At 43.9% G+C, this 16,310-nt stretch overlaps 1 protein-coding gene across 3 annotated transcripts in view; it reads left to right on the top strand.

Moving 5' to 3' along the window:
• LOC138983237 (fibroblast growth factor receptor 4-like) overlaps positions 1 to 16,310 on the top strand; it is a 96,725-nt gene that overhangs the window by 71,164 nt on the left and 9,251 nt on the right. For all 3 annotated transcript variants that reach the window (XM_070356656.1, XM_070356655.1, XM_070356654.1), the window contains 7 exons: positions 100 to 308; positions 2,519 to 2,688; positions 3,077 to 3,303; positions 3,694 to 3,989; positions 10,383 to 10,505; positions 14,799 to 14,869; positions 15,928 to 16,065. In XM_070356656.1, coding sequence (XP_070212757.1) covers positions 100 to 308; positions 2,519 to 2,688; positions 3,077 to 3,303; positions 3,694 to 3,989; positions 10,383 to 10,505; positions 14,799 to 14,869; positions 15,928 to 16,065 — 1,234 coding nt within the window. The remainder of the gene's footprint in view (positions 1 to 99; positions 309 to 2,518; positions 2,689 to 3,076; positions 3,304 to 3,693; positions 3,990 to 10,382; positions 10,506 to 14,798; positions 14,870 to 15,927; positions 16,066 to 16,310) is intronic.

Below are 16,310 nucleotides of genomic sequence, written 5' to 3'. Positions count from 1 at the left end.
ATGGTTTTAATGACATCTGACGAGGAGTTTATCTTACATCTTTCCTCCTCACAATTCACTAACTTGAACGTTCACGCCTTTGCTCTCGTGTGTTGCCAGAGATGCTAGAGCCACGCTCAGAGCCGTCCATAGGCAACGGCTCGGGAAGGTTCATCTACCAGGACCCAGGCTTCATTGGCGGCGCCTCGGCTGCCCTCATCGTGCTCATCGTCATCGTCATCACCGTCTTCGCCCTTATGTGGCGACGGCAGCAGAAACGTCAGCTCCTGCAGCAGAAACCGTTGAAGCGAATCATCATCATGAAGCCGGTGAGTCAGATGAGACATTTTTGTGTGACGGAAATGTAAAAAAAAAACCAGGGTTCGTGCAGGTCATGGAAAACCTGGAAAGTCATGGAATTTGATTTTTAATTTTCCAGGCCTGGAAAGTCATGGAATTTCAATTCAAGTCATGGAAAGTCATGGAATTTCACAAAAATAAGAAGAAAAAAAAATTAACCTTCAGCACGCCAGCGGCGATTTTCGTTGCCCAGCCATTCCCCGATTTGCGTCGCCAGCACAAGGCTTGTTCGTATGACCAACTTCTCGTTCGTATTTGCATACGAGAATAACGGTATTTTTAACGGCACTTGAGCCAAAGCGAGGCTCACTTCCTTCCGTTATCTCGTCGTGTCGTCTGCGCTGCATTTGAGTCGGTTTCGTCGAAGTTTTCTGCTTTTGTTTTTGCATTGATAAAGTACTTTAGCGCTTCGACAAGCAAGATGGAGGATGATGAGTTTAAAACTTTCTTTCGAGTTGTTTCTTGACAACAAAAAGTATGGGGAATTGGAACGAATTACCGAGGAAGATCTTCGCAATGAACTGTGTATCGCGGTGAAAAAAATGACAGTTCGTCAAGTCACAGTGACGGTTACGAAACGGAATTTACGAAAGTGCAGATGGATACAAACAGTGGCTGGTCCAGTTTAGTGAAATGACAGGACCAGCAAACATTACCGATAATCTGACTGCGTAGCAAATGCTTGACTTGCTTGTCGAAGTCAAGCTGCGTAGAAACTGACTCAAATTCAGTGCAAAGCATGCCAGTGTCAAAACTGGCAGTGACAAGACGTAAAAAGTTTGCGTGTTCGGAAATGGCGACCTTTGGATCTAGTCATGGAAAATTTTATTGAGGCTCATGGAAAGTCATGGAAAAGTCATGGAATTTTGTTTCTAAAAACCAGTGGGGACCCTGAAAAACAAAAAAACAATTGGTATATTTCAAAGCTCCGGTCTGAGTTGAAGGGTCTGAGTTGGAGTGAATCAGACGTGATATATTTTTGTATTGTTTGCTGCACAATTTAACGCTGATAACAGGATTGCTTTACATATTATTCTTTGAGACAGAACCGGATGGATTTTCATGTTATTCTTACAGGCAGTAGTAACTCTAAAACTGACCCAGCACAAAACCGTCAAGAATAATAGCCATGGAAAAACGTTTTCCCATCCCCCCCCCCCCCCCCCCCCCCCCCCCAATTTCATTCATTGAGATAGATACGGGTCCGCTCCGTGTTTTTCTGTCCCCTCACGACGGCGAGTGACGGCTCTGTGCAGCCAGTATTGTGCTGAATGGCGGTTGACACACATTTTCTGTCTGCTCTATGAATGAACAGCCTGTTTTCAGTTGGCAGCGTAATTTGTCAGTGAACAAATTATCGTACGTGTTTAATGGCTGTGACATTTCCGTGACCGGGTTTAGGGACAAAAAGTATCATATGTCGACTCCAATTGTGAACTTGTGTGTGTGGTGCAGTGCGATGGAACACTCTTATTCAGTGATCCAAAACCCGCTCCATTGTGCTGTTGTACACACACAAACATTTTCTTTCACACAATGGTCGCTACAAGCAGACTTGCAGTTTTCTTTTTTTTTATTTTTTTTTTAAATTGTCAAGAGGGTGGCGGCAGATGATCTGGAACAGTTTCAGAACTTTGCGTTTTTCATTCAAATTATAATCTGAAATGAAATCCCAACGTTTAGAGGAAAAAACCGTTAAATTTTACATTTTTAAAATGAATTGTCCTGGGGGGTGGCGTGCGTGCGTGCGTGAGGCGAGGAAGATGTTATGGCTTCTCAAATTTGCATTCGCAAAATTGTCTTCATAAGAAGAAACACAAAGCAAAAACTTTCGAAGATGAAGATTATGAATCATCATCGTTCTTGAAAAAAAGCAAAGAGGTCTTTTACTGGGTTCATGTTTTTGAATGAATTTCGCTTCGGGGCGATGCAGATGTTGAGGAAAGGGAGGGGGGGGAGTAGAAGGTTGGAGAAAGGCAGCCGATTTTATAAATGAAAACAGGAGCACGCAGTAAAGCAAAGAAGCAGCAAAAACAATTTTGTAACGCAGGATGTGATGTTTTCATTCTGTGACTGTGTGTGTTCAGAACGACCTGTACGACAGCAACAAGGAATCCCAAGTCAATTTTTTCTCGACTTTAAAGATTGTCATGTTTGACCCCTGTGACTGTGTGTTCAGAACGACCTGTACTACAGCAACAAGGACCCCGACGCCATCCAGCCCCTGGTCATCCCCCAGGTGCGCATCGACTACACCACGCAGGGTCGCCGCCGTCTGTCCTCCGAGTTCACTGAGGTGTCCGAGTACGACCTTCCTCTTGACACCAAGTGGGAGTTCCCCCGGGAGAGGTGGGTAGTGTGTGTTAGTAGGTTGGGGGGGTGAGTGTGTGGGTGGGGGGGGGGTGAGTGTGTGATTGTGCGTGTGTTTGTGTGTCTTGAGGCTCACTCATTGTGTGTGTGTGTGTGTGTGTGGAGGCTCACACATTTTGTGCGTGTGTCAGTGTCCGTGCATCTCTCTCTCTCTCTCTCTCTCTCTCTCTCTCTCTCTCTCTCTCTCTCTCTCTCTCTCTCTCTCTCTCTCTCTCTCTCTCTCTCTCTCTCTCTCTCTCTCTCTCTGATTATATTTTCTTAGCAACGTTTCTCGTTTTGAGAGTCTGAAACTGCCGTCTTCCTACCTTTATTTTCTGATTTGAAAACATTACTCAAACAACGCTAACATCCACACTGTATCCCTCAGACTGGTGATCGGTGACCGTCTGGGCGAGGGCGCCTTCGGCCTGGTGATGAAGGGTGAGGCTCTGGGCATCTTCAAGGACAACAACTCAGTGACGGTGGCCGTTAAACGGCTCAAGGAGGACGCCACGGACCGCGAGATGATGGACCTCATCCGCGAGATGGAGATGATGAAACTCATCGGCAAGCATAAGAACATCATCAACCTGCTGGGGTGCTGCACGCAGAGAGGTGGGTCTGATTAAATGTTTGGTGTTTGGGTGGTGTTTGTGTTGTGAAAGAAATCTGTCTGTGTGTGTCTGTGTTTCTCTATCTCTATCTCTCTGTCTCTTTGTTGATCAAAATTGGGTATGATGTTTCAAGCAGCACGATCCTTTGGATAGAAAAACTTGTCTTTTGACGGGTCTGTATCTAACAGCACTTAAAAACCGATACCTTGGGCAAATCTAGTAGACCTTTTGTTTCTGAAAGCTTATTCCTCATCGTCACCACTTTATCTCTAAATCTCGTTGCAATCCTCTTTCCCCTGGTACCCTGTTTGTGATCGTAGTCTTTGTTTCTGAAAGGTTATTCCTCATCGACATTTTGTCTCTTACACTTGTTGCTATGCTCTTTCTCCAGGTCCCCTGTTTGTGATCGTGGAGTTTGCCCCGCACGGCAACCTGCGCGATTTCCTAAAGTCGCACCGACCGTTGGGCTCCAACTTCTCCTGCATCGTGGACTATGAGCGACCCGTCTTCACCAACTCCAACGGGTCTGGGTCCGCATGCGGATCCGGATTCCCCCCGGGTGCGGTGGTAGATATGCGGCAGGGCCAGGGTCAGGGCGAGACGCCCCTCAAGACACTGACGCCCAAAGACTTGATATCTTACGCCTACCAGGTGGCCCGTGGAATGGAGTACCTCGCCTCCAAACAGGTATGGGTTTAGAACATTCATTGTTTGAGAGAGAGAGAGAGAGAGTGTGTGTGCGTGTGTATGTGTGTGCGGGTGGTGGGAGGGGGAGTGTGAGTGGGGTGGGGGTGCTCATTGGATTGGCAGTAGACGTATGTGCATCGGTTGATTTTGTTTGTTGTTTTCGTATTCTGCGGCTGCACGGACAAAATTTTGATTCGTTTTCTTCAATGATTTTGTGTGAATGTGAGTGTATATCTGTGTCAGTGTGTCATTATATTTAGTCAAGTTTTGACTAAATATTTTAACATCGAGGGGGAATCGAAACGAGGGTCGTGGTGTATGTGCGTGTGTCTGTCTGTGTGTGTGTGTGTGTAGAGCGATTCAGACTAAACTACTGGACCGATCTTTATGAAATTTGACATGAGAGTTCCTGGGTATGAAATCCCCGAACGTTTTTTTCATTTTTTTGATAAATGTCTTTGATGACGTCATATCCGGCTTTTCGTGAAAGTTGAGGCGGCACTGTCACGCCCTCATTTTTCAACCAAATTGGTTGAAATTTTGGTCAAGTACTCTTCGACGAAGCCCGGGGTTCGGTATTGCATTTCAGCTTGGTGGCTTAAAAATTAATTAATGACTTTGGTCATTAAAAATCTGAAAATTGTAAAAAAAAATAAAAATGTATAAAACGATCCAAATTTACGTTTATCTTATTCTCCATCATTTGCTGATTCCAAAAACATATAAATATGTTATATTCGGATTAAAAACAAGCTCTGAAAATTAAATATATAAAAATTATTATCAAAATTTTTTTTTCGAAATCAATTTAAAAACACTTTCATCTTATTCCTTGTCGGTTCCTGATTCCAAAAATATATAGATATGATATGTTTGGATTAAAAACACGCTCAGAAAGTTAAAACGAAGAGAGGTACAGAAAAGCGTGCTATGCAGCATAGCGTAACCACTACCCCGCTCTTCTTGTCAATTTCACTGCCTATGCCGTGAGCGGTGGACCACGAGTATACGGTCTTGCTGCGTTGCATTGCGTTCAGTTTCATTCTGTGAGTTCGACAGCTACTTGACTAAATATTGTATTTTCGCCTTACGCGACTTGTTTTATTCTTTCAGCAGTTTGCAGTTTGGTAAATGGCTGGGGTTCAGGTAGTTCTGTGTACCGGATAATCAGACCGAGTTCTCAGCAGACGATCATGACTCGTCAGTTTCAAACGTTGAATGATTCTGTAGTGGAAATTGCGGAATTCGGTAGATGTTTTCGAGTTTGGTAACATAATTAGGGCTAATTGCTCCCAGATTTGTACAGTAGGGTACAGGAAGAGAAAAATTCAGTCATAGTCTCTTTTTATCCTGTTCCTCAGCACTCCAAGCCTCTTCCTGTGTTCTGTATTTCTGCAATGAACCGTGTTGCTGGCTCTTTTAAACACCGGACGTGTCAGTGATTATGTACTCTCTTAAAATGCGGGCACCAATCCCAAGCGTGGAAAGTAGAGAGATAGTCTCCTGGGACCTTTACTTCCTGTCGTCTTTTGATTTCAAGAAAACGTGCGCTGCGCTCATTTCACTTTTGGTCATTAGGGAGAGTCAGTAAAAGTTTCGCACGTATTACCCCCAGTGCAGATTGAGAAATAGGCTGACGAAAACAGGTAGCTAATGATGGTGTAGAGTTGGGTGGGTTTTTTAAGAGTCTTGTTATGTTGGGGAAATATGCGGTGAGAACGTTTCCCTTTCACCCCCTCATTGCGCTCTCCCCGGGGAGCCCATTGCACGCCCCGTGCGCTATGCGATGCCGCGGAGTGAGACGGGCGGAAGGAGGTGTGTGAAGCGGTGATAAATATCACGGTCACGTGATGCGCCCTTCCCAGCCTGCCTTGCGTCGTCAGTCTCGGCTTCTTTACTTTTCTTGCTCCCTCTTCCTTTTTCTTTTTCGCCTCTTTTGTTTATTGCCTGGCGCCTCCGTTGCTCTTTTGTATTACCCACGTTTTCTTTGCGTGGTGTAAATCTTCGTCTCCTTTTTTCGCCTTTCTCCTTCATTCGTTCTTTCTTGTTAGCAGTACAACAGAAACGGGCTACATAAGGCCGGTAGTGCTTCAGTTTCAGAAGGAAATCATTGTCCGTCAGTATTTCAGTACTTTGTTTAGTCTCCTAATTTGAAGAGTTACAAGTCCCGGGCAATGCTATTTAGAAATGCATGGTTACTGGCGTCACCTGTTTGAATTGTGCATAAAAGCGGAAAGCGTTAAATGACACGTTGGATCTTTGAGGACATTCATCAGAAACATCTATAATCGGCATCGTCAGGGGCAAGAATAACGTTCGAGCAGGAACAGAGCAACCACGTTTCTTGCCTTTATGGGTCCTGCTTTCTTTCGTTCTTCCTCTTTCATTGGACTTTGTCAGTCACGCGTCTTCCCTCACCCGCCACTTCCACTGGCCAACACAGCGATATTTGACAACTTTCGTACAGCCTCATGTCTCCACATTTCTCCAAAACAGAAGTCTTCACCACCAACTCAACTCAACTCAACTCAAATTTATTAATCCATATGGAAATTATGTTGTAACAATACTCATTTCCAATCAAAAGAATAAGAATGCATACTAAACACAGTCTCACTAACGCAAACAGTCATCCGTCAAGTCAAGTCTGCCAACTCACAACTCACTCACACAACAACAGCAACAGCAATACAATTTAACAAATACCATAATTCCAATAACAACAAGTCGCGTAAGGCGAAAATACAATATTTAGTCAAGTAGCTGTCGAACTCACAGAATGAAACTGAACGCAATGCCATTTTTCAGCAAGACCGTATACTCGTAGCATCGTCAGTCCACCGCTCATGGCAAAGGCACTGAAATTGACAAGAAGAGCGGGGTAGTAGTTGCGCTAAGAAGGATAGCACGCTTTTCTGTACCTCTCTTTGTTTTAACTTTCTGAGCGTGTTTTTAATCCAAACATATCATATCTATATGTTTTTGGAATCAGGAACCGACAAGGAATAAGATGAAAGTGTTTTTAAATTGATTTGGACAATTTAATTTTGATAATAATTTTTATATATTTAATTTTCAGAGCTTGTTTTTAATCCGAATATAACATATTTATATGTTTTTGGAATCAGCAAATGATGGAGAATAAGATAAACGTAAATTGGGATCGTTTTATAAATTTTTATTTTTTTTTTACAATTTTCAGATTTTTAATGACCAAAGTCATTAATTAATTTTTAAGCCACCAAGCTGAAATGCAATACCGAACCCCGGGCTTCGTCGAAGATTACTTGACCAAAATTTCAACCAATTTGGTTGAAAAATGAGGGCGTGACAGTGCCGCCTCAACTTTCACGAAAAGCCGGATATGACGTCATCAAAGACATTTATCAAAAAAATGAAAAAAACGTTCGGGGATTTCATACCCAGGAACTCTCATGTCAAATTTCATAAAGATCGGTCCAGTAGTTTAGTCTGAATCGCTCTACACACACACACACACAGACAGACAGACAGACAGACAGACAGACACACGCACATACACCACGACCCTCGTTTCGATTCCCCCTCGATGTTAAAATATTTAGTCAAAACTTGACTAAATATAATAACAAAAAGACGTCCAAGAGTCCACCTCCACATCCACGCACACACAAGGTATACAAAGCACCACATGTCGACTAGAACACCGCACATTTGGGCTACGGTAATACAGTTACTAAAAATACATACATTACAGATAACCCAGCAACAGAGTACAGTAATAATTATGACAGAGAAACATGATAGAGGCCTCTAACATGTGATTGGTTGAAAGCATGGATAGCTCTGGGAACAAAGGAATTGCGGAAAATCCATGCCCGTGGATGAGCTGTTCCTTAGAAACCCCCGGTGCTACAAGAGCATCGCGGCAGCGGCTTCTATTCCGTCTGCCGTACTGTACACGACACAGACTAGCCTACAGCGTAGCTTGGAACATCTTTGCTACAGCGTCTTTGCGACGAGTCCACATACAGCTTCTTCCAGAGAAAGCCCCATTATCTGCATGCAATGTCTCGCCTACAGCTGGGGCGGAAGATTGGGCAGGATCAAGCTGTCTATGTGTTTATTACCCACGAGGGGGGCTAGCGAGCAGATTAGCCGAGAGGAGCTACCGAAAATCGCTCCAATTTCAGGCTCACGTTTTGCGCCATGCTAAGAGCCCGGATGGAAAATTGAATTGATTGCTTTTTCTGACGATCGTTACGTTAATAACGTAGCGTGGCTGTAGGCTGCATCTGGTATGGTGGGTGGATTTACTTTGTGTAGTTCAGGCTTGACAGTGGAACAGGAAAGAGCTTTGGCGGAATGTTTTTATGTGTCATTATATTCTACAGTCCCCCACCTCCCCTCCGCCCTCTTTTCGTGCACTTCAGTTGTTTTTAGAGCCGTTTTGTCATATTTGAAGTGCAGAGAGACACTCTCTTCCACTGTCACTCTGTTTTGGAATGAATAATGCAGCATCTAAACGCAAAAAAGTCCGTTTTGTTGTTGTTGCTGCTGTAGTGGTAAATGTATGTGTGTGTGTTTTTGTGTTAATGTGTGTGTGTTTGTCATTAAAATGAACGTAGATTGAAAAATAATAGCCTGTGTAATGAATGGTTAATGCTGGAAAGGACGCGGAACACCTCTGATGTTGATTCGGGGCATGTGTATGGTGGGGGGGAAAGAGGGGAGGTTTTCTTTATTATTTCATGTTGTTTCCATTATAAGCTCGTTTGCAAAACCAGAGCTGTGCCGGCGTGGTTCAAAGTTTTTCTATCTTCTGTAACACCGTAGTTCCGTTGTTCTGCCAGCTCTCTGCTGCTCGCTTTTTGCGGTTTTTAGCGGGCTGCCACTCTCCTGCCAGCCTAATTGATTGAACCTGCTGTTGGTCAAACATTCCCCCCATCCTTCACCCCATCACGCTACCAACCAAATGCTACTTACCCTCTCTCTCTCTCTCTCTCTCTCTCTCTCTCTCTCTCTCTCTCTCTCTCTCCCCCCTCTCTCTCTCCCCCCTCTCTCTCTAGCTCTCTCTCTCTCTCCCCCTCTCTCTCTCTCTCTCTCCCCTCTCTCTCTATCTACCCCTCTCTCCCCCTCTCCCCCTCTCTCCCCCTCCCCCTCACCCCCTCTCTCCCCCTTACTACCCTTTTTTTGCCAAAGCTTTCACCCTTTTTGTTTTCTTTCGCATGGTGAAAAACATTCCTCAGACGCTCGTCACTTAGTACTTTGCCAATTTGTCAGGGGATAACTAGCAGTGAAAAGAGCTTGCTTACCCATCAACGCAAAGTCAGAGATGTGGTGGTGGTGTTGTGTTAGGCTCATACTCTCTTTGTTTTCCTTGTACTGTTCCCCTCTGAGTTGTCTCCCCTCTGAGTTGTTTCCCCTCTGAGTTGTCTTTTAGCCTGTTTCATGGGCCAGTCAACATGCTTTGGTAGCGTGTGCCAAAACAATAGTAACAGGATGGTGTTTGTGCGCTTTGACACGGGGCATGTCTGTAAATAAAAAAAAGGGTATTTGTTGAGAGCAGGCAGGTGTAAGTCATTGTGCAGAAAGGTGAGAAAGCAATACCTGTGTACTTTAGGGACTGGTGTCGGCATGTCATGTATTGTTATTGGTGTCATCACGGGAATACCGAAGCGATGTATTGTTTTGTTAGTGGTCTGAAGGTTACACTTATGCACATACCCTTCGTGCTATTGGAGAGAACAGCAAAAATATGCTTTTAAGATGCTGTGGACTTGTAGGCGCCGGGAGGGGTTTTGACGGTCTTTGTGTAGAAATAACTACACTTTTATTGGACAGTTTAACAACTGTAAAGAACCGTTCATATGAAAAACGTTACAAGTACAGGCGATGACAGTTTCCGTCATTTTTAAAGCGCCAGTGTTCCCTGATTTCTTAGGTCCCAAGATTGTACCGCATTTCATGATTTCAGTGTGTCCTTTGTTTTCAAAATAAATTCTGGGGGTTTGCTTCTGTGTACGTGTGTGTTAGTGTGTGACAGTGTGTGTGTGGGCAATCGCTTGATCTCAAGTCATGCTTTGATTATGTTTATTCCCATTGTTAAGATCGATGATTAAAATTTTACATGTCACTGTATCAAATGCACAGCTTCTGTCTATTGAACGACGGCTTAGATCATTCATTAGATTTGTCAATTGTTAAACCATGAAATTGCCAAATGTCTGGAGGAATACAGCTAGCTAAGGGGATTGGTATGGCTGTGTGTTTCAGTGCATTACTGGCAAATGTTTTGTGAAAACAGCTAGTTAAGGGGATTGCTATCTTTGTGTGTTTTAGTGTATTCACCTTGGATTGGTATCGCTGGGTGTTTCAGTGTATTCAACGTGGATTGCTGTTACTGTGTTTCAGTGCATTCACCGTGACCTGGCGGCACGCAACGTGCTGGTTTCCGATGAGTACGTGCTCAAGATCGCTGACTTTGGCCTGACGAGGAACCTGACGCAGTTCGACTACTACCGCAAGACCACAGACGTAAGTGACACTTGCTAGGTTCCTGTGCACCACGTGCCCATTTCTCGGTGTCGCCTGGTTTGGTTTTGTTGCAGTATTTGTCTACCTGTCTATATCTTGTGTCTGTCTTTTGGTCCGTGCGGCCAGTTCAGGGATGTTCCTTGGATTTTGTCCTTATAGGACAAATGTCCTAGCCTTGCTGAAAGTATAGGACATTTGTCCTGAACTGTAAAAAACAATCGGTCATTTCACGTGGAAAGAAATAAGCCGTCCACATCCTCCTTTGGTACACACACACTGTGACACACACCAGAGAGAGAAATATATTGTAATTGTATTCCAAACTTCCCTTCTTCTAGTTCTTGTGTGTGTGTGTGTGTGTGTGTGTGTGTGTGTGTGTGTGTGTGTGTGTGTGTGTGTGTCGGTTTGGTGAAATGCACACTGTGCAAAACATCACTTTTCTCTCGCCATCGAAATTTAGCCATGGATAAAGTTTAAGCCATGAACTTGATGAAGGCACAAACGTCCGTGGTGGTGTCGTCGCCGTTTTCGTACTCACAGTCACAGTGGGTCCGGTCACAGTCACACTTGACGACTGATCATGATCTGACTGTCGAAAACACAGCTTGGGTTGGTCCTTGTCCGGTTTCAATTTCTTCGCAGGCGGCATGATCGCATTCGCAGTTTCTAAAATCTATACAACCGGAAGTTGAACTTTCGGAAATTCTTAAACTGCGCGGTCTTCAAACGGCGAAGTTACTAAACCAAACAACAGAAGACGTTGCCGATTCGGAGATTAGGAGACGTATCATCTGATGCCTGATCTACATAAACGGATCAATGTTGCCATGTCCGACGTGGCAATAAAACGATCGGTCAGTGTCCGTCTCTGACATAAACTTATCGGACATTTGTCCGCCAGAGACACAAGGTACCGGTCATTAGACCAAGGTATCCGGCCCAGGGCCGAGGGCCGACCCCTGGGAACATCACTGCCATTTTTATCTCGTACACGTTTCTGTCTTCTGTGATTTTACTTCTGTAGCCGGTCCCTGTCTGTCTGTCTGTCAAGTTTCTCTGTCTGTGATTTTACTTCTGTAGCTGCTACCTGTCTGTCTGTCTGTCAAGTTTCTCTGTTTGTGATTTTACTTCTGTAGCCGCTCCGTGTTTGTCCCTGTCTGTCTGTCTGTTTCTCTGTCATTTTCTCTCATGCACAGTTCTATATAATTCCCATCTCCCTAATGCTTTTCTGTAAACCGTTTTCTTTTTCTGCTGCTGTCTGTTTTAAACAATTTTATTCAAAACAAATAACAAATAACAATGCCGCATCCAATCAATTTGATAAATGGAGCACAACAAGCAAAGCTTGTAATTCTGCTGCTTTCTCTGTGTTGCAATCTGTTTTCTCTTTCTGTTACCCTTGTTTTTAACAGTTGGACGCTTTATTGCAGTGCTTATTTCATGTTTATAATTAACCTGCCGTGTCTTATCTCTGGCTTTGAGATGGAGGAACATTATTTCAACAAACCAGAATCTACTATCAGGTTCTGCGAGACCTCCACCCAAGTTTTCACGCAGTTTACGGTCTGACCTGCGATTGCCAAAGCCTTACCCCGCCTTCCCGCGCTTTTCATTTCCGCGCTTATCAGGCAGTTAGCGCTAAACAAGCACCACTCACTTTTTCCCTTTCTGTCCGCTTTTTCTCAGCGCTGGGCATACCTGTGAATCATCTAAGTTAATCAAGAAGGAAAACACCCTGACCCCAATCAACTGTGTAATGCTCGTGCAGTTCGTGAACTCGTGTTGCCGCTAGTATGACGGCTTACTAGTGCCAAAACCTCATAATTGTAATTACTAATTTTCCCTTGATTACCATTTTCACGTGTTTATTACTAATTTTCCCGGGAAAATTACAATACTAATTTTCCCGGAATAATTACTAACTTTCACCTGTTAATTACTAATTTTTAGTTTTGGCTCACTTCCTGACGGATTGCTAGTGCCAAAACTAAAAATTAGTCATTTTCCCGTGAAAATGAGTAACTAACAGGTGAAAACAGTAACTGACAGCGTTAATTAGAAATTATCACGTGATAATGGGTAACCCCAGGTTTTGGCACTAGTAAGCCGTCATAGGGCTTACCAGTGCCAAAACCTCATAATTGTAATTATCAAGGGAAAATTAGTAATTTTCCCTTGATAATTACCATTTTCACGTGTTAATTACTAATTTTCCAGGGAAAATTACTAACTTTCACCTGTTAATTACTGATTTTTAGTTTTGGCTCACTTCCTGACGGATTGCTAGTGCCAAAACTAAAAGTCATTTTCCCGTGAAAATTACTAATTATCCCGTGAAAATGAGTAACTAACGAGTGAAAACAGTAACTGACAGCGTTAATGAGTAATTATCACGTGATAATGGGTAACCCCAGGTGTTGGCACTAGCCGTCCTAGTATGAGTATGACGGCATGGGGTGCATTGTTCCACTTGGCTGGTGTACAAGAGTGCTAGTAGTACGGTGCGTAGTGTGTGTGAGAAGATTCCCTGTGTAGAGCTGCTGTGCCTTCTTGGCGTATTTCTGCACAATGGCTCCCCTCTTGTGAGACCCTTCCAATTTCACAACACCCCACTTCTCTCTTTCAAAACCTCATTTTTCAAAATTTGGGTTCACAGTGTCTGTAATTTTACCCCCATTTTAACACTTCCTCTTCGATTTTCTCTGATTGTTTGGGTCTTAAAAAGGGTGTTCCACTGTACGGAGGTACTCGAGGTGCAAGCTAGGCAAGAGGGGCTTGATTACTCCTGTGTGCAAGCAATTATTATAACACTGCTTGGATGGCATAACCTCTGCAACAGGATGGTGGTGGGAGGGGAGGGGCGTGAGCAACGGTTTCCCTTCCTCTCACGTTGAATGTTTCTCGCTTGTTAGAACAGAGAAAATATCAGAAAAACAACACACACCAGTAATGGATCGACTTTGCACGGTCTTTTAAGTTTGATCACAAAAGTCAAGTTTGAAGGAATAGTCAAAATGATTTGTCCCCAACTCGACTTTGTTTTGTTAGAGGAAGGGGTGAGGGGCTCACACGATTTCACAGAGTGCAAAGTGGGCACAAATAACTGGGCATGTCGGTAGGCTGAATACACTACGGATGATCACCTCACTGCTCCAGGTGTTGCTATCTTTTCACCTTGCTCTTGCTTCAATGTGCATTTTGCTGCAATTACAACAGGATTCTTAACTATGGAAGACACTGGAATTCTCTCTCTCTCTCTCTCTCTCTCTCTCTCTCTCTCAGAATGTTTTCAAACCGAGTGACCGAGGTCGCCCTAACCTACAAGGTAACACATCCACACCCCCACTACCAATTCCTTTCTCTTTGCCCTTGAGAGTCTGAACCTGGTATTGGTATTCGGTTCTCCGTGATGATAGCGAACGCTGTAAATCAGTCTCTCACTACCAAGATTACATCTGCTCCTGCGGCCAGTATTTCTGGCCGTGTTTTGGTTAGTTACACGAGAATGCTTTGTCTCACTGGCGGAAGAGCAGTGGAGGCAGGGTTTATTATGTGTGTCTTATTGGGGTCACGCGTGTACCATGGGAAGAGTAGGAATAACGTCTGGCATCGCGAAGATGGTGAGAAGGGATATGATGACACGAAGTTCTGGTGACTGCAGAGACGGTGTTCTATGAGACTGTCTTTCCCCGCGAAGAATCCCTGACAGTTGCGTTACGACCCATCTTTCTTATTCACATTGATTTGCAGGAAGAGAGTACTAGCTAACCTCCCCAGTCTTCTTACTCGTTTTGGCTTTGATTAATACCCTAGCCCCGAGAAACTATCTGGCTCTCTGGCATTGCTCTGCTGACATCACCTTTGTTTTGGGGTTTGAAGGATGCGTGTCCGCGCGATTCCCCTTTAGAACCCTTTAGTTCTCTGGGGTTTACAATTGTGCTCCCAAACCCGGCGCTCCCTGGAAACAGGTCAACAAGGAGAAGGTTTTATTACTGGCACACGCCATTCTATTTTCTCCACAACCGGGTGATGAACTGATTGTGAGCCTGAGTTAACTTAGTCATCGCAAAACTTCTCCCACAAGAGACACACTGAAGCATCAAAACAAAACCTTTCGATTATGACATTATTCGCAGTGAGAATCGTACTCCGGATATTGGTTTAATTTGTTGATAGCAGGGCTCCCGTTTTGGAGAAAAAAAGTCAAGACATGCCCTTTAATGTTTACTTGCTATGGTAATCCTTTAAATTGATTGTCACTGATGCTAACGTTGTGTTTCACTTGTGTTACAGGGTCGCCTGCCCGTGAAATGGATGGCCCCAGAAGCGTTGTTTGACAGGAAATACACATCAAAAAGCGACGTGTAAGTATCTATCATATTTCTATTCACTGACAAACTTTTCAGACGACTATTCTAGTCCTGATCCCAACCAGGATATAATTCAGGGCAACACGTTTTAAGCTTCGAACTCTACTGTGTTAGCACAGCGGAAGGTGTTCATAAAGACCTTGCATCTGTGTGATTTGGTGAGTCAGATTGAATGGCCATCTGTGTGATTTGGTGAGTCAGAATGAATGGCCATCTGTGTGATTTGGTGAGTCAGAATGAATGGCCATCTGTGTGATTTGGTGAGTCAGAATGAATGGCCATCTGTGTGATTTGGTGAGTCAGAATGAATGGCCATCTGTGTGATTTGGTGAGTCAGATTGTATGGCCATCTGTGTGATTTGCTGAGTCAGAATGAATGGCCATCTGTGTGATTTGGTGAGTCAGATTGTATGGCCATCTGTGTGATTTGCTGAGTCAGATTGTATGGCCATCTGTGTGATTTGGTGAGTCAGAATGAATGGCCATCTGTGTGATTTGGTGAGTCAGAATGAATGGCCATCTGTGTGATTTGGTGAGTCAGAATGAATGGCCATCTGTGTGATTTGGTGAGTCAGAATGAATGGCCATCTGTGTGATTTGGTGAGTCAGAATGAATGGCCATCTGTGTGATTTGGTGAGTCAGAATGAATGGCCATCTGTGTGATTTGGTGAGTCAGAATGAATGGCCATCTGTGTGATTTGGTGAGTCAGAATGAATGGCCATCTGTGCTGAACCAACTCGATCTTTTTTTATTGTCTCTGTTCATTTGAAAGTTCCCTTTTATTTTGCAGCACAGAGTTTGTTTATGAATTGATTTGCTTCTTTTATCATGAATATTCTTTAACCTAGAGCACTGAAACATTGCCTTTATCTCGGAGGCCTTCTACTTTAACAAGGCTTTGTTCCCTGGATACCGATGTTCGGCTTTAAACTTTACAGAAACTAACCTTTTTTGGTGTGTGTGTGTGTGTGAGAGAGTGAGCGTGTGTGTGTGTGTGTGTGTTTATCGGTTCAAAGCATATTTTATATAATTTATTATCTGCCGGTTCAGGTGGTCATACGGCGTGTTACTGTGGGAGATCTTCACCCTGGGTGGCAACCCCTACCCGTCCGTACCTGTGGAGGACCTCTTCAACCTCCTGCGTAACGGTCACCGCATGAAGAAACCTCCCTACGCAAGTACAGAAATGTGAGTGATGTGTCTTTCACCGAAGTAGTGATGTTTCTTTCACCGAAGTAGTGCTGTTTGTTTCGCCGAAGTAGTGCTGGATGATAGAAAAGTCAAGTACGGCAAAATGACAGAGCTGCTCAAATTTGAGAAAGACTCATTTTAGATTTTGAATGAGAATGTTGCATGGGTGGGATTCTTCCGGTATATTCCGGAAATCCGGATTCGTAATGTCTGTGGTGAGGTTTTTTTGGTTGTTAAATTAT

Source organism: Littorina saxatilis, linkage group LG12, assembly GCF_037325665.1.
Source record: "Littorina saxatilis isolate snail1 linkage group LG12, US_GU_Lsax_2.0, whole genome shotgun sequence".
NCBI lineage: Eukaryota > Metazoa > Mollusca > Gastropoda > Littorinimorpha > Littorinidae > Littorina > Littorina saxatilis.
This window is presented reverse-complemented; position numbering and strand designations above follow the sequence as displayed.